We start from the raw sequence: 19,547 nt of genomic DNA on the forward strand, positions 1-19,547 counted from the left end.
TAATTATGCAAGCACTACCCGAAAACTTGCTAGTAATAAAACCCCAAATCTACTTAATCAGAAACTCTGAGGGTGAGACCCAATGGCCTACGTTTCAAGAAGCTTTCCAAATGCAATGGATCAAGGTCAAGTTTGAGAACCACTGCTTCAGGTTACTGTGCAAAACAGAAGAAAACCCCAAATTCCTGCAGGGTAGGCAGGACCTACAGAGGAAATCACTTGCCTAAAGTCTAAAACATAACTACTGTCAAGAAAGAAGAGAGGTCAAGTGACTGCTCTGAAGGATCTGGGAAAGGCCCCAAATAAAGTGAGAACCAGATCACACCATATGCTAGAGGCATCAGACAAGAATGAATTTAAGCAGAAAGCACAATTTTACTGAAAGTATTATAGAGAAAAAATGGGTAGGTGTAGGAGTATAAGGGAATATGAGAATTCCTTAACCTAAAATAATGCAATTATATTTTGCCTAATTCAATTTAAGTAAATGGTGGGTTAGACTTAACATCACCTACAAAAGTGAAAATGAAAGCACTATTTTCTTTTGCCTTATGTGTAGCATCTTACTTTGTCTGAGGATAATTATATGGAAAGGGGGTACAGCTAAGATATGTAAGGCCACGATAAATGAGAAAGCAAAAGGAAAAAGTCTGGATAGCTAGGCCTTGGTTTGAAAAAAGTCTCAATCAGCCCTAAGGATTTCTATAGTATGCCTGAAATGATAATCAGTGAGTTCATGATCAACGTTCAGGCCTTTACTTTCATTTCTATGCATGTCATCTATAATTTGCTGTTTAAATGAGAACAAAACCATACTATAAAGTGATATCAAACCAATTTCCTTGCCTTCACTGAACATCTCTATCACATTATTACATACAGTTTGCAACAAATGACTTTCACTCAGAAAGTACCTTCTCAGCACAATCAAAAAACATTAATCAAATATATGTGTGCACAAAGGAGTTGCCATGTACCTGCAGGATACCAGAAGGCCTCCCAGTGGATATCACTGCCTTCTTTCAGTTGCTAAGACACCCACTTGCTGTTCCTTCCCTGGGCTGCTCTGCCTTGTCTACTTAGTCTCTGTCTTCAGGTTTTGTTTATTCACTTACTTATCAAAGTCTTGTTATGTATGTAGTTTAGACTTGTCTTGAACTGACAATGTAGCCCAGCCTGGCCCTGAACTTAAGGCGACCCTCCTTGCCTCAGCAAATGCTAGGATTACAGGTGTGCACCACCATACCCAGTTGTCTTCATGTTTTAAAACTTCTTTTACTTGGTCTTCATTGAAATCTTCAGAATTGAAGGAATCCATTTAAAATTATAAATGGTAACTATAGGAGCCGGGGTGAGAATCAGTGGTCAAACGCTGGCCTAGCATGTATGAAGACCTTCTGTAAAGGCTTCCTCACCCTACTCTCTGAACACATGAGTGAGTGAATGGATCTGCCTGTGCTGACACAACCTGAGAAGCAGTTGAGCAGAGGTGTGAACTCAGTTACATCTGACTTCAAAGTTGCACTACTTCTGCCAACTTCCAGAACTTTCAACTGAGCTTTCTACTTTCTGCTTAACACAGCTGGAGCAGTTAGTCAATAAAAAGGTCCATTAATTTTTAGAGGAAGATGTAGTAGGATACCCTTGTACCTCAAGACTGAACTGGTAGGCCATTTCTTCATTTTAAATGCAAAGATACTAAAGGCACCAAGGGGTAAAATAAAAAGTTATAAAAGATGCAAAAGATAAGAAGCAACCACTTGATAATCAGAAATTACACAATGAAATATAAACAATGCAGAAATAAATTCCAGAAGAACACTGCAAAATTCAATAAAATAACAATGACAACATCCTCCCAAATAAACACAACAAATGAAATGGATATTGGGTCCAGAAAGATTATCTATCTATCTATCTATCTATCTATCTATCTATCTATTTTTTGGTTTTTTTCTGGTACCGGGAATCGAACTCACGACCTTGCGCTTGCCAGGCAGGTGCTGTGCTGCTGAGCTAAAACCCCAGCCCCCACAGAAAGATATCTAAATTAGCATTTCTCAAAGTTGCTCAATGAGAATTTAATCTTTTTTATACAACAGAAAATTTGTGCTCAAGTAAATTAGGAAGAATTGAATTGGACAGGCTGCTTCACTGAAGGATGTCTAAATTGTTAATATTCAGAAGTGCACTGTCCCTCTCCAGGGGAAACATGCAGTACTTCCTAGAGCAGAAGTCTTACCAGTGAACAGGGTATGGGATTAGTGTTTCAGTCTCTTACGTTGTACTCTTATTCCCAGCAAGAGGGAGCCAGATGCATTGGGCATGGGCACTGAGTAGAGCTGTGCAGGGTGTGTACAGCCAGAACACCCACCTGGTATGAACAAGGGGACCCTAAAACTTAGCCACGCTCTTCCTCTTACTTTGTTCCCAGTGCTGGCCACCATTAGCCCAAGAGAGAAGATGCCTGTGTGGGCTGTTGGTTGGGTGGATGGTACGTCTGAGGGTGATGACATGTGTATGCGTGCAAAGATTCAGAAGCAACATTACGTAGAGAAATCTAAAACCTGTTCAAGACAGGATATTTAACCTGAAGCAGCCAGGAGAAGCGAGAAAAGAAGGCCCTGCCTTGCATGAAAAGTGAGAAATCAAGGATCACAAAAGTGCATATTGAGTAGATTTTGAGAGAATTCTAAACCATAAAAAACATCTGCACTTGCTTTTCACAATGCACCTCCAGTTTTGGGCCTGGAAAAACCTATGAGATTTCTACAATGGACAGTGTGAGAGAGAAATGAATGACAAGGGTTTGCTTTGTCCCTTCAACATCTGCAGCACTGCCTTAACTGTTGTTCTTTAAATCAACACAGCTTTTAATTTAATAGTAAACCTATGTCCACAGGGTCCATTTCCTTTGAAGAGCAGTGTACTCTAAACATCTGGGTGTAGATATGGGCTCTTACATCTACTTAACACTGTGACTCAGTTTCCTGAGCTGCTAAACAAGGGTAACTATGGTTAGTACCTGGTAGGGTACTGTGAGATGTTAATAAAGCCATTTATAGATGAGGTAAAGACAACAGACAGTAATGCTCACCCAACAGTCCATTTTTCCTCCCTCCCATTCCCTGGTCCTCTGAAGCTAGAGCAAGCCAAGAACTGAAACATCTAGAACAGTTGTATAGGCATCTTGTGATCACCTGGTCAGCCTCTATTCCCCCTCGGTGGCAAACCCCATGGAGCCTCCCACTGCCTTGGCTTTGGAGTTACTATTACTTTGTGAAACAGATCCCCTCAGTAGCCATGTGGTATGAGCAAGAAAAGCCATCATCACATGCACCAAGAATTTTAGGTTAATTTATTACTGTAACAGATCCTAGTCCATCCTAACACAATATATAAAATGCTTAAAACAGTGCCTGCCATAGTTAGCATGGTATAAATACAAGCTAGCGTTGTTATTTTATAAGCAAAAACAATCATAAAAATAATGCTAATTTTAAATGCTTAAAGACTGGCTCTGAGGGTGAGGCCAGCTCTTTTTATTTGACTCTGGGTCTGACACTACTGTCAAGTCTAGGCTTAAAAGTTGTGAGCTCAAGCAATCTTCCTCCCTCAGTCTCCAGAACAGCTGGGACTACAGGCTACCCTTTAAAACAAAAACAAAAAAAAATATTGGTAAGCAAATATTAGGGACACCAGCAAGCATTCCAGTATCACTGTCCTTGAAATTCAAACCTTAGGGTTAATGAAACTCTCCTCCCAGCCAGGTAGGGCAGCACATGTCTGCAATCCCAGCACTCATTGCCAAGAGTTGGATGCCTGGCTACACAGCGAGTTCCAGGCCAGCCTGGAATAGTTAGGTCCTGTCTGAAAACTTCCCCCAAAGAAATTCTCCACCAGAAAGTGATTAATTTCTCTCTCCTCCTTACAAGCAAAATTTTCCCTTGAACAGACCTACAGCTTTAAAACATAAATATCTCCTAGTTCCAAAATGCTGTTGAGTCCATCTCAAGTTGAACGCTTGACAATCATGCATCAGATGCATAAATTTAAAATGAAGTGTTAACTGTATGCAAATTCACAGGTAGGATACTCAATCCTATTTAAAAATGCAATATTTGATCTCCTGTCTGAGACAGTTTAAAAAGTGTTTAAACAAGCCAAGCACGGTGGTAGTACACACCTGTAATCCCAGCACTTGAGAGGCTGAAGCAGGATTGCTGGCTAGCCTGGGCTACATACTGAGTTCAAGGCTAAAACTACATAGTGAGACCCTTTATCAAAAAACCAAAACCACAATCAATAAATAAAAAAGCCCAAACTACTGTACTTTTAAATTCAGACCGAGGTAATCCTCAATTTCTGTATGTTGAATACACTTAAGATAAAGGAGAGCTGTACCAATGAACGTAACATCCAAATTATCAGTATGGTCTAGACATGTAAGAAATACTATGTACTCTGTTAAATGATTTTCAATTTCATTTATATGGTCATCAAGAGCTATCAACCTAACCAAAAAATTAAAAAATAAAAATAAAAGCTTGTGTGGGGCACGATGGCACACAACTGTAATCTCAGCTACTCAGGAGGCTGAGGCAGGAAGACAGTAAATTGGAGAGGAGCCTAGGCAATTTACCAAGGCTGCCTCAAAACAAAAAATAAAAACTGTTGTTGATTCAGCTCAGTTGTTAAGTACCCCTCAAGTTTGCTCTTATACCTGGAAAAAAAAAAACACCAAAGACGTCTTAAAAAGTATATGTATATTAGCTGGGCATGATGGTGCATGCTGTAATCCCAATCATCAGGAGAATGAAGCAGGAGAAGCACCGTGAATCTGAGACATGCCTGAGCTACCTATGAGCTCAAGGTTACCCTGAACTACATAAGGGACCTCCCCCCTACAAAAAAAGTGTTTAATTATAAGCAGTGGCCGGAGAGGTCACTGGGGGTATCATACAGCACATGGCATGCACACTCTATCACCCTCTAACATAGAAAAACTAAATTTTTAAAATATAAGCTCAAGGGTTCTGGATAAGAGATCATACCTACATGAGATCTGTATCTAACACATGATAAAGATGTAAAAACAAGATATATAAATTATCAGTTATCTCTATGTATAAATCCACAAATTGCATTAAAATACTACATAGTACTTGATAGTGAAAGATGTCAGGATATGAGAGGATGCCTAGTAGATAAAATACTGAAACCTTCCCAAGTATGGACTATCATTGTGCAAAAAGATGAGCTTTAAAAAAATGTGTTATATAGCTATTGTCATTTGAGGAAGAAAAGAAACATTAAAAAGTCCTTAACCTAAACCACAACATTCTGCAGTCAGAAACTGCAAACAGGAAATGCTATGCAGCTGGAGAAATCTTTGCTTTGCTTCAACAGCACTGAAGCAATAACTGCCTTCCAACTGCTAAAGACACTCAGGCTCTTGGGCAAGCTACAGCCCTGCCCAAAGGCTGGGAGCACAGAAAAAACCAAATGCAGAAGAGTCTTCTTGGCTTGGCTAGAATGCTTCTGGGCACTTCTTCCTATTTTAAAAAAAGAATTTAAGTATATTTCTAAAACTGCTGCTACACTGGGACTCTCAAAGGTACTTAAATGCTTCTTCCTCTGCCCACTGAGAATGAATTTCAGTCCATCATTTACTCCTTTCCTGTCCCATTTTGTGGTTTGGAAAATGAAATGGGTTCAGTTTTCTGTTGAGTCCTTTACTTGTTTGCCAGGACCACAGGCAATGATGGCCTGATGTTGGAGCAGAGCAGGCCCAGCCAGCACTGTCTAGCAACCAATGATTTTAATACTTTCCTTCAATGATTAAAAAAAAAAAGAATATAATTTGGGTACTGTATATTTAATCAAATAACCAACAAAAACACTTAACAGCTAAACTCAAGAGCATTCTAATTTTGTTCCTTACAAAGAAGATACATTGTAAAGAAACGCTTTATCACTAATACATTAATTACTAAAGCTTCACCCAGAGTAGAAGAAATGGAATATATCAGGGCTGGCAGACAGTTTGCACTGTCTAGAGCAAGCATTCATTTGGAAGCATCTTTAACCAAAGGAAGAACAGGTTTAGAGAGTGGCAAACCAGCTAAAGAAATAGTTCTGCAGGGCATGATGGAGCATACATGTCATCTCAGCACTAGGCAGGCTGACACTGAGAACTTGAGGCTTGGGCAACATAGTGAAATCCGGTCTCAAAAATCTCAAAACCAAAACCAAGAAAGAAAGAAAAAGTTCTAGTAATTTTTTTTTTTTTGGTCTTTTTGAGACAGGGTCTGGCTATGCAGTTCAGGTTGGCTTGGAACTCACTTTGTAGCCCTGGCTCGTGTGTACTACCATGCACGGCCATAGTAACTTTTCGAAACTGTCACTGCCTCCAAATATATGCCACAGGTACTTCATATACTTACTTCTAAAAATGCCACTGGAATGCAAACAGAGAGGACAAGGCCCTTGTCAATGCTGTTTGCATTACTGCATGCTTCCTGCATAGCCACAGTGCTCAAGTAGAACCTCAGTGAATGAATGAATCCTAAGTGAACACAGCAAGGACAAAAGCGAAGAAACCAAGAACTCAAGTAATCAGTCAAGGTCACAAAGGAAAGAGCTATTCAGGACCCCTTACATTGAAACTTACAGACACTAAGAACACATTAAAAATAACAACAAAATACTTAGATTATGTCCACATTTCTTTGGCTTCTCACCACTAAGAGGCAGCATTTCCTTGATATAATCAAGCATGACAAACATCCACTTCTGGGTTCTAATAGCTATCATCTTTTCAAAGTAATGACCACATATAGTATTCATACAGAATTCATAAGAAAGAAGACTGGCTTACAAAACCTAGTCAGGTACAAAGCAAGTGGGGTTAGGATTGCAGATCAGATGTCCCAAGGAATACCAGAAGAGTCTGAGAGTTTGATTTTTGTACTTTACATCTGTTTTACACTGAGATGTTTATAAAACAAAGTTTTATTAAATACTTCCCTCTTTTACAGCCCAGACTAAAATTTGATGGCTTACACTTTGTTTTAAACTTTTTATCTTGAAAAAAATTATACTCACAAAATAGTGAAAAAATAGTAGGGCCCTTGTAGCCATCAATCAGCTCCTGGGCAGCAAAAGTTTCTACAGTGTGTTACCAAAATCGAGAAAGTGCTATTAGCACAATACAAATGACTAAGACTACAGACCACATTTAAATTCTACTACTTTTTACATGTGTGTTTTTTTAAAAATGTCTTGCTGGACATGCTGGTGCATGCTGAGGACCCCCCTGGGCGACTCTCCATGAAGGAGGAGTAATTGTCTCCATTTTGGCTGAAAATGACCCTATTTCCATGTACTGACATGTACAGTGCTGTCTAGGACTTTTCCTTATCCCTTCAACTGGCTTTAAAGCAATGCGTATGGGCCCAGCGGAGGTGCTGATGATAGTCTTTGAACATTGCAAGAGTGTTTCCTTGGACTCCCCACTGTTCCCATGTGTGAGATGGGGATGTGTGGGATGAACAGCCGATGCTCCATGCTATCGGCTGGGATCGGGCCTCAAGATATAAGCTATGACTTCCTGGGGCATGAAAGATTACACATCAGAGCTGAAGCACCAACCCCAAACCAATTAGATACTATCTCAATTGTGTTATGCAGATTACTCTTTCTGCATATGCTCTCCACATATTGCAGAGGTAATTTTGGGCCTCTTACCTAGCCCAGCTCACTGCACCAACATACTTCCCACCATTCTCACAGTCACTCATCCTCAAGCCACTCCTTTCTTCATGAATAAATCCCGCATCTGGCCTTGGGTTGAGGCCTTTGTTCCAGATGGCCATCATTGTGGCTGGACGTAGGACCCCTTGGCTCCCCATAACTACCAATATGCCTTGGTGTCCTTATTCTCACCATGGGTTGCATTAGAAGTGGTCGACTTGAATTAACTCAGTAGAATTCCAATAATGTTTCCATGGGATTACAAATATAAACTTCCTGGGCCGTGGGGCTCTCTCTGTACATGCCTGTGATTCTAGCATGCTAGAGGCTGGGGGATACACAACGAATTCAAGGCTACTACACAGTGAGACCCTGTCTCAAAAAACCCAATCAAAACAATCTGACCCACCCCACCCCACCCGTTTTTGTACATGACTGCCTATAAAAGGCCCAGTTCCTCAGCACATCTCAGCAATCTGTAGTCACCCCATTCATCACAGGCTCAAAGGAACAAAAATTTATTTCAAAGATTTTTATTTCAGAAAAGCCCCGGGGCAAGACTGCCTAGGGAATCATTTCCCTAGACTTTAATTCCCAGTGTTCAGCCACTAAGGTACTCAGAAGCTGCTACCATCAGGGCTCACACAGGTCTAGGCACAGCTTGCCCATGGCAGATGCTGGTATTGTTCATAGGATGCTAGTTCTGCAGGCATACAGAATGCAGGAGTCATGAGGTGATGACCTCCCCTGAGATTTTAGAGGAAAAACTGGCAAGTCAGGCAAGGCATTCCAGGGCTGAAGTTCCTGCAAGCACGGCTGACAGGGCAAAGCATAGTGAGGCTGTAGGAGTGAGCCAGAATGACACGGGCAATCCCAAGGAGGGGAGAGGTGCTAGCAACATGCCATGTTTATCAGGGAAAGCTGCACACATTATGCAAAGCCAGCCCAATAGAATGTCTATGTGGGCTGCAACTCCCCAGACTCTGGAACGGGGCTTCTGGAGTGCTAGTTCACGTTCTTTCACAATGTGCCTCGGTTACCTGACAAGGAGCATTAGGATTTAATGTTTGCCCTGATGAGTTCCCATTTTGTCTTTTTATTTTCTTATTCTTTCCTTTAGGAATAGAAATGTTTATATGTTATGACTGTTATGATCCAATATAGATGCCCACACATGTATTACTGAGAATAGAACTGAGGGCAGCATGCACGCTAGCCAAGAGCGTGACCCCTGAACTACACTTGCAGCCCTTGTTTCATTTATTTTGTATTTTGAAATAAACCTTTTGGTAGCTCTCATTAAGGTGCCAGGCTTCAACTCGTGATCCGCCTGTCTCAGCCTCCCTAGCAGCTGGGCTCACAGGTGTGCAACCCCATACCATGAGTACCATTGTACCTTAAAAGTATGTAACTCTTTGTTTCTACAGGGGCTTACAGCTGAGTTTGAGTCTTGGAGGAGACTCTGGACTTGGCATTTTGAATAATGCTCAAACAGCTGAAAGTCTGAGACTCCTGAGCTAGACCAAATGCCTTTTGCATTGTGAGACTGACATGAGTCTTGGGGGCTAGAGGAGGAGGAATGCTATCATTTGGACTTTGAATGTTTCTCAAAGGTCCATTTTCTTGGTTTGTTTTTGAGACAGGGTCTGGCTATGCAGTTTGGACCGGTCTTGACCTCACTATGGAGCCCAGGCTCACCCTCACACCTGGCCAAAGGCCCCTGCTTTAAAGACTTAGTTCCCAGAGTGGGGCTACTGAGTGGTGGTAGAACTGAGGTAGAACAGAAGAAATAAAGATAGATAAAAAGCAGACAAGGACAATCAAAAATTTAAAAATCTAACCTCCAGTTTTGGGATACAAGCCCAATTAAAAGCATTTTTTTCTTTTTCTTCCCCAAAACACAGTAAGTGCCCCCAACTCCCTTTGACCTGCAAATGTGTTCCGCCATTCCCTTTTTACTTGCCAACTGTCCTTTTTCACCTGTGAACATACTACCTGTTCACTTGTACATCAGGCTTTCCCCAACAGACAAAGACAATCAAAAATTGTAGGCCACCCTCCCCAACCCACCAAACCAAGATTATAGACCAGTGATGGCAAACCTTTAGAGACTGAGTGCCCAAACTGCAACCCCAAGCCCACTTACCTATCACACAGTTCCGACACTTCAATTACACCTGAGCGGTCAGCTGCTCGGGTGATGCTGAGGTGACCCAGCTTGTGTGCTGCTAGGGAAGCTCTATGCGCCCGCTACAGCATGCGGGCCATAGGTTTGCCACCACTGCTCTGATTACTGGCCTTCAATGGGACCTGAAGGGTGTACTCTAGTGGGGAATTATGGGGCTCCTCCTTGCTTTCCCCTGCTTCCTGGCTAAGGGGTGAACAGTTTTGCTTGGCACATACTCCTCCATGATGTATTGGCCCAGAACAATGGGATCAACTCATCTGTCTTAGTTACTTTTCTCCCCTTGCTGAGACAAAATACCCAACATCACAAATTAAGGAAGGAAAGGTTTATTTAGCCCATAGTTTGTGGAGGTTTCAGTATGTCATCAGTTTGCTCGAAGGCAGGGTGGCATGGCACGGGGGCAATAGTTCAATGAGGTAAAAGAGCAAAAGCAGCAAGAGCAAAAAGGGGGAGAGCAAGCCTCTTTTCCTCCCTTATACTGGTACTCTGGCGATTGCCCACACCATCGCCAGGCCCTCCTCCTCCACAAACTCAGGATGTTTTAGCTTCTAAACTTCTCAATTCTCAAGTTGACACAATGTATCAACCATTTCCACCAAACCTCTAAAACTGGTATTCTGTTACACTGTAGTAACAGAAAACTGAATACAAACATCTTTTTTTTTCCTTGAAAGAATGACTGGCAAACTGGTTATTCAGACTTGCGTTATCAGCCAGCTTTTCCTCAAATCTGTAAGGCAGTCTTGTGAGTTCAAGGTAAACAACTATTGATATTTATTGCTAATGATAAAACGTGAACTTTCAGAGGAAGTTAAAATTCTGGAAAATGTGCCACCATGAGCTTGACAGTTTCTAAATAGTTAAATTCATATATTTTCAGTTATTTACACGGGCGGCTTTCAGAAAACTATCACTTGTCAAATTTTGATGTAGTATCGAAGATGAAGATGCACAATTAACTCTTCTTTCTTCTCAATATGAAGCACAGATGGCTATGTTTTTCATCTAACTGAACCAAAACAACAAACTGCAACAAAATGAATCCAGAAGTAATTTAGATAGTATAACCTGGGCTGTGGGACCACTCCTCTCCATTCCCCTGAACCTAGGGAACAACCCAGCCCCAACCTCCTGACCTGTGTCCTAAAGCCCAATACCGAGAGGCAGAGATAAGAATAACAGAGATCCTAGAAAATTCTGAAATCCCAAACTAGGATTCGGGGATGCTAGACCTACTGACATGACCTAGAATGATCTTTCTTTATCTCGAATTCATTAAAGGCTTATATATATGGACTGTATCTCATACATTCCATTATCAGAGTGAATAAAAGGAAGGGACATGTCCAGTGGACATAGCTAACATGACTCAGCATGCTGTCAATCATGTGCCAAAAGACCCAGTGGGAGGTGCCCTAGGTCCAGTGCACATTTTAAATTCTTTTTTGTCTTTTTGAGACAGGATGTCGCTATGCAGTTCACACTGGCTTTGAGCTCACTTTCTAGCTCTGCTTGGTCTTGAACTTGCAACAATCCTCCTGCCTCAGCCTCACTGGGATTACTAAACTCTTAAACCTAACCCACTGAACTTATGTGCTGCTTTCCTTTCCACTAGCGTGAGCTCACTTACTTTGAGTGTACTTTCACCTTTTACCATGTTCCAGCCAGCTTGAACCACCTGGGTACATGCATGACTGTCCCACTGGGATGGCTTCAACCATTGGTGATTAGCTTTTTAACACCAACAGATGGGATTCAAAGCAGAGCCACCAGGCACCGAGACATGAATTTCAGCCCTGTTGTGAATGTATTAAACCTTATTAAACCTAGCTGCTTTTTCCTTACTGTTGCGCCACAACCAATCCTTTGTTCCTCGTATGTAAGAACCGGGAAACCTGTCCTGGGACCCTGTCATCCACGGTAACAGAAGCATGTATGAGAATCCAGCTATCTTTATAAAACCACCTTTAAAGAGATTTGCAAATATGTAAAACAATGCCACACTTCTAACTGAGAGGGTAGATGGGAAAAGTTATTTCCTTAAAAAATTGGTTATTTACGGTATTAAAATAAGTGTATTATTTTAAAGTAAATTAATACCTTAAAAATTCCTGTGTTCTAACTTTTATGGAAGTAAAATATGGACAGAAGTAGTCAACATAAACAGAAGCTCATTTTTAAAACTGGGGCCCTAAGAACCAGAAGTTAGAGAACTACTTCCATAAACTCTTTTTTTTAGTGTGCAGTGATTCTGATGAGGGAAACCAAAAGAGAAAAACAGACCAAAACAAGTTAGCAAACTGAACACACAAGTGGTTTTAGTACAACTCCCCGTCATCAAGTCAGCTGGGCCACTGAGTCAGTGTCAGTATTTTGTAATTTGTGGGGCAGCGCTGCTGAAACAGCGTGTGGCCTGCAGTCAGAAATTGTGAGCTCAAGCTCTAATTCCATCTCTGCCCAGACATACTCTTTTCTGGAAGTTTGCTAAATTTATCTGTAAAATGGGATATGGCCACGATACCTGCCTTTACACTGGGAGTTACCTCAGCATCAAATGAGAGAATATGTAAATAATGCAAGCTTTTGTTTGTTAGGCAAATTCCATGTGTCAGATACTGTGCTTAGTGATTTACTTCTGTGATCTCAGTAAAGTCCTGCCATTACCAAGAAATACACACTACTATTAGTTCTCTTCACAGATAAGGAAATTAGTATTAAAGCAATAAAGTGATCTGCCTAAGGCTGTAAAGCTAATAAGCAAGGAGCTGGAATTCCAGGTCTGCTTGGGACCAAAAGCCCTATTCCTCCCATCACCTACACTTCATAGCTCCTGAATCATATATTACAAGATAGGACAACTTTTTACAAGAACCATTTTCTATAACTTAGAGGAAAAGGGGAATAAGAAAGCAACTTACTTTAAGCCAACTTCACCCATTACCTGTGGTGTGAGTGCAGAGGAGCAGCTGTAACTGCAATCCTCTTTTACCCTCAGGCATCCTTAACTTAGAAGCTGGTCAATTAACAACAGCCTCAGCCCCATGACATCAACACCAACCATCACTGTAGCTCTTAGTAGTATTCACATAATATCCTTTTTTTTCTTTTTGTCTTTTTGAGACAAGGTCTGAATGCGCAGTTCAGGCTGGCCTTGAGCTCACTTTGTAGCTCAGGCTGGTCTCAAACTCACAACAATCCTCCTGCCTCAGCCTTCTGGGGCTTACAGGCATGCACCAACACACCCAGCTTCACATAATAGCTTAATAATCACCATACCTTTCACAATCACTGAAAGTTGAGAGAGGAAAAAAAAAAGGAAAAGCCACAAACACGGAATGGTGGCTATGACAGTCACCATCCCTTAGCATGCTGATATTTTCCAGAACCACCTCGGCACAAACTCCTGAACACAGTACACTTGTAATTGCTTATAACTGACCTAAATAATAAAGGATTTTCCTTATTTAGGGTGAGTCAAAAGCAGAAAGCTAGTATAAGATGTGGCCCTCCAATGCATCCTTTCCTTTCCGTCACGAAAACGATTGATAAACTATTAAATTACCCTCTGAAATACCTTAGTTACAGTATGAGATCTTTCGGTATTTAGCACAGACCCTGGAACATGACAGACACTTGGTGTGTGCCAGCTGAACTAAGGATAGCTCTCAAGTCTAAACGACTCGTGCTATTTCTGACCTCCCACTCTGCATTTCATCCATCAGTCACTGCTCACTGTTTCCAGCCTTCACTCGCCTGAGAAAGTAGGTGAGAAATCCTCTGAGGAACACTAGTTCCCACAGAAGTTCTCCAGGCCTCTGACAGGGTGGTTTGCTCCCCCAACCATCTCTTCAGCTGTGGAACCCCATCTATAGCTGCCTCTGAGTGCTCCACTCGTAGATGTGCCCTATCAACCCCTGCAGTTTATGGTTTCCTGGGAAAGCATAAGAAGCAAAGCAGCAAGCTGTTGGCTGTGGTCAGGTGGTACAAACTCCCAGGACTACCTCTGATTCAGTCAGAGTAACGTTCCCTTAGTTACCAACCTGTAGTGCAAACTCTGATTCTCCTACCTGCTTCCTCATCAGGAATGGCACTGCCACCTTTACAGGAAAGCTGCTTGTGTTTTCTTAATGAAAGAGCCCTCTCAGCAATTTCCTTTATATCTTCCAAAGACTTCCTTCTCTGCAGAGGGGCCTGGACGTCGGAAACAACTGCAGCTTGAGGTGTGCCCAATGGAAGAGCTAGGGCCAGCACTCCTTTATCTCGGGAAATACTAACCTGAGGCCTGAGGCAGCACACATACATGGAGTGCTCACAGAATCAGGACAGCATGCTGGGTTCCAGGCTACTCAACAGCAGAGCAAATGAACAAAGTACTTATGTGCCAGTGTCTTCGTCTGGACTAAGGGTATTAATAGTAAAGAATTTTTATAATGTGTCAAATTCATCCACATAAAGCACCCATCACACTGCTGGGTTCAGCAAAGGTATTCAATAAATATCAGTTGTATTCACAGCTGTGTTAGTGTATGCCTCTAATGCCAGCACTCAGGAGACTGAGGCAGGAGGGTTGCTACGAGTCAAGGCCAGCCTGAACTACATAACACGGACCTGTCTCCCCAAAAAAGAAAACAAAAAATCATTTACTTTTGTATGGAGATAAGCAAATAGGTGTACTAAGCATGCACCGACAAGGAATGTCTGCAATGAAAAGGGCCGAAAAGCCCTGTGAAAATGCCCACCTCAGGGAAAACAGAATTTCCCTGCATGAGTCTTACCAGTTATTACCAAGGTGGACTGTCAGAGTTTTGTTTCATTTCTTTTCTTGACACCTACCCTTTGGGCAGCACCACCAGCAAAAAGGGAGGACAGAAGAGGAAATGTCAAGGCCTCTTCTGAATAAAAGAGAAGCAAACAGTCCAAGATTTACTCAAATACCATGGACTGTTAAGCCCCAAAACAGAGACATTAGACCCTATGTTCAAAATTATCCCTTCTCGCATTTTTGAAAAGAAGAAATATGTATATATTTGACAGTTCTTTTCTTTCAGATTAGCTGATTTAATGTGCAAGACTAAATCGATGCCATAAACCAACAATAAGAATTGAAACGTCCAGGAATATAGACACACATACATATGCACGTGTGCGTGCGCACACACACACACACACACAATTTACCTAGCACAAGAAAAAGAATATTCTGACTGGTTAAATATTCAGGTTAACAGACTGTAGAAAGGTAGATGTCACTTTTCAGCTAAGCTGTCTGCACCTGTGAGCTGTATCAAATGGATTACAAGATGATCACCTTAGGCCACAGAAGCCTACCTAATATTGTGAGTGTCTAAACCAGGATAAGAACATTTTGAGCTTAAGATCTGGATCTTCTGAGGTGATAAAAATGCAGTGCTGGAGACTGTGTGTGTGTGCGTGCGTGCGTGCGTGCGTGCGTGTGTGTTGGGGGGGGGAATATCCCTTCTCCATGGTGGGCTGAGGAGTGGAATAATAGAAATCATTTTCTTCTGGCACCTTCTGACCTCCTTGACCCCTATCTCTTTAGCACAAAACAGACCTGACTAAATTAATGTACCAAGAAGGAAGGTGAGGGTTCTTAGATATTTTCATCAACATAATCAACCAATCCATACTGTCTGGGTGCTACACAGCATGAACCTTTCCATGTGGGAAAGGAGTGTGTGGGCTGGGGAGGGGCTATAGCACCACATGGCAGTGCTTAGACATCACTGCCTGGCACAAGACCCCTGCCCTGTCATTGTAACTGACTGTTTGGGTCAGAATCTCTAGTGCCCTGAAGTTAGATAAATTTCCTCCCATCACCTTGTAAAACTACAGGTCCACTAAACCTCAAAACTTCTGAGGGAGTTAAAAGAACATGAGGCGTAGCCTAATGTATGTTTGAAACAGAACTGATTACTCTTTAGCCAATTTACTAAAGATTACCCTTTTTCTGTTTGTTTTTTGAGACAGGGTCTTACTTACACTCTGTAGCTCAGGCTGGCCTTGAACTCATGATTACACTCCTGCTTAAGTGCTGGGGTTACAGGTATGTGCTACCATGCCCAGCAAGATTGTCTTTTTTTTTTTTTTTTAAATCAGTGTTAGGATATCAAAGCGAGTTTTAGTTGAGTAGTTTCTCTAAGCTTGAAAAAATCTACCCTGCTGTCAGCTAGGCTGTAATCAGATCCTAGGAATTTTTCAATGGGATTTTGTTTAAAAACATGACCTCCATACTTAGATTTTTATTTTCTTCATCCCCAGAACTAAGGGTGAAATAACAATTCAAGTAGTGAATTGTTCTTTTTATGAGATGTAGTCAAACAATACAGTGAATGTTTTTGTTTATTTGTTGCACTGAAATACTTTTGCATTGTTTCTAAAACAGTACAAAGTTATTCCTTCACAGTTGTGGAGGCTGGAAGCTGGAAGTCAAGGGGTCACCATCGCAATTTCCCTCTGAGACCCTCAGAGACTCTTTCCTCACCCCCTTAACTGCTGGTAGTTGCAGGCCACCTTAGGTGGCCTTGGGTTGTATATTGGCCAATATTTAAATTTTTAAAATGTAAAAACTACAGTGAAAGACATATTGCATTAATCTCTCTACTAATATTCTCCACTCCTTGCTCTGCGCATTTAGCCCAGCATTCTTGTTGCTTTCTGAAGCCCTCTTTTGTGTCTTTAGTAGTCCATAGTGGCTGCCTCAATGCCCTGAATAACTTTAAAATGTTTACCGTTCATGGTCATTAAGACTTTGTGGGGAGCTCGAAGTTGCATGGCACCAGAAATTGCCATAAACATTCGATCAATGATGTGTGATAAAAAGTACAGCGAATGTTTAAGTAAAAAAAATTACAGTAAAAGACACATTGCCATTAACCTCCTCAAAATCTTTCCTCTCCAAACACATTTATGCCATTGTTTTTGGCAATGTATCTTTTGCTGTAATGTTTTAAAAATTTAAACAGTCACCGTAATTTTCAATTGGCCCTGGTATGATCTTATGTGTTGGACAGACTTCAATCCTTCTGTTAATTATGGAATAGCTTACCAGATTTTTCAGCAGTGTGGAAAGTTCCTTTGTAAGAGTAGAAAACTTGACAAAAGCAGTGCCAAGATCGGGGTTGTCTCGACTTAAAAAATTACTCCCAAACTTATCAAGAACTTGTGCATAGTTTTCTTCATTTTGTACATGGTCTAAAAAAGAAGAAAAGGAATATGAGCTATTATTTTCCAAGGAAAGGGTTATTTTGAACAAGTGATCTCTAGAAACTCTCAAAAGGAGAGAGAAACCACATCAAATATTTATTGAACACAACCAGAAGGTAGTTAGTAATATACGGGATGTTCTCATTCATCCCTACCCACCTCCTACTGGTCTTGAACTTACTAGGTAGTCCAGGCTGGCCCTGAGCTCACAGAGATCCTCCTGCTTGAGTTTCCTGAGTTCAGGACTACAGGTGTGTACCACCATACTTCACTGTTCTCATTTTCTTAAGGTGAGATTTCTTCTTTCTCTTTTATAGCATTTTGCTCATCTATATCCAAGTATTCTACTAACTACCAACACATAGAAGGGTCAAATTCTCATCACATTTTCAAGCAATGAAGAAACTCAAGAAAATTTTCCTTAGAAAATCAATCTTCGAATGAAAAAAAAAAAACAAAAACCCATGTATTCTAGGATGTTTCTTTCTCGGTAACTAACCTTGATATTCTTTTTTCTTTTCTTTTTTTTAGAAACAGGGTCTTGCTTTGTACTTCAAACTGGCCTTGAACTCACTATTAGCCCAGCCTGGGATTATAGGTATGCATCACCATGCTTGGGAAATCTTGATTTTTTAAAAATGCTGTCTAATCCCTAGGTCTGAGGAACAGCAATTGCGGAACACTTTTCACAGACCACCTCTTGGTGCAAAATATGCTGGCTTACATCAGATGGATCTATGTTTCATGTCTGGCTTCACCACCAATGAGCTTGCTACTGTGTCTACTTAATTCCATGATTACTACCCTAGCTGTAAAAAGCATTAGTGTTTTATTTATGGAAGATTTTCTTCTCCCTGAGCTCTTGCTTTCAGATCTGTAAAATGAGGCTAACTTCTACCTTATAGGAACCACACAAAATCCTCTGAGGGTGGCACGAGCTTCCGAAGGTACATCTTCTCCAGCCCTAGCAGTAAAGGTGTCTTCCTCTCCTGGCCAGGGCCTAAGATCTGTGTCAGTTCAGTCACATGTAGCCAATGTTCAAGAGTCTCAAGGAACTTTTTGTCCTCAGAAGTTACATTTGTCTTGCTTCTTCACATAGTGAGAAATTGACATTAAGTACAAACAAAATTCCCAGCAGAGCCAATGCTCCCAGGCTAGTCTTGAACTTGAATTCCCAAGTGCTGGGATTACAGGTGTGCTCCACTATGCCTGGCTTAAGGCTTTAAATACTCTGTATTAGCTGACAACTCACAAACTGATCTCTCTAGTCCTGATCTCTAAAATACAGGCTTGTACATCCAACTGCCTATGCAGTATCTCCATGTTCAGCCTTCACATACCTAAAATACACCCTGATCTTCTTCACAACTGTTTTTCCACAGTCCCTTATCTCAGTCAAAAGCAAATAACACTCTTAAAAGTTGTCATGTCAAATTCATCAGGTTCTACTTAATTTTCTTTGTCATAACCCAGATTCAAACCCACTGGCAAATCCTCTTGCCCCTACTTTAAAACACATCCTTAATTTGACAACTTCTTACATCCCCAAGCTAACAACTTTACCCAACATCATCTCTTGCCTCTGGCCTCCTTTAAAATTATTGTTGTTGTTATTTTGTTTTTGAGACAAGGTCTCACTACGTAGCACAGCCTGGCCTTGACCTTTCAGTGATCTTTCTGCCTTGGCCTCCTAAATTTTGGGATTTCAGGGGTGCACCACCATGCCTGGTGTCTCTCACCTCTCTGTTGCTGTTTTTGCTCTGTTAATGACACAGCACCAGTGAGATCCTATTAACCTTTGCAACAGGTCTTTCAACTCCTCTGACAGTCATTACCATTCATCATAGATATCCAGGTTCCTAATTCTTTAAGGTTATGGAAAGCAATATTAAACTTCCCTACACTCAAAGTAAGGTGTGGAAAATGGCTTGCATTAGCAGTGTAAATGGAGGCACTTCCATGTATAAGCAGTTCAGACGCCAATGTTCAACTCTCTACCTGCCCCTCTTCCTCTGCTGTGATATACAGAGAACACGAGTATGCCTGGTGGCTCACAGGAGATGTACAGTATTTCCTGAATAAACAAACAAATAAGCATCTATTAAAGTCATACCCTTGAAGGCTTAATGCAAATACTGCTTCTTTCTTTACAGAGCCTTTCCTTAGTAAGACATAATCTTCCCTTGCCCATAATCCTTTGAATGCCTACCGTAGCATCTTCCATGTCCTATCACATCTGTATACGTATACATCTTTTCCTGCCACCAGGCCACGAGAGAAGGGATTCCTTATGTAACATAAACCACTACAGATTTTCCAGGGAGCGACACTTACAAAGCCAGTGCTCAGTGAGTATTTGTTGATTCAGATTCAGTGAATT

General features: G+C 41.3%; 1 protein-coding gene across 1 annotated transcript in view; it reads right to left on the bottom strand.

The window, feature by feature from the left end:
* Nucleotides 1–19,547, bottom strand: part of Asap1 (ArfGAP with SH3 domain, ankyrin repeat and PH domain 1) — a gene marked incomplete at its 5' end in the record, with an annotated part of 270,321 nt that overhangs the window by 108,340 nt on the left and 142,434 nt on the right. Inside the window, 1 exon segment of the mRNA XM_013521324.1 lies at nucleotides 17,010–17,155. Coding sequence (XP_013376778.1) covers nucleotides 17,010–17,155 — 146 coding nt within the window.

The sequence above is a fragment of the Chinchilla lanigera genome, unplaced genomic scaffold (genome assembly GCF_000276665.1).
Source record: "Chinchilla lanigera isolate Chin_1 unplaced genomic scaffold, ChiLan1.0 scaffold00060, whole genome shotgun sequence".
NCBI classification, from domain to species: Eukaryota; Metazoa; Chordata; class Mammalia; order Rodentia; family Chinchillidae; genus Chinchilla; species Chinchilla lanigera.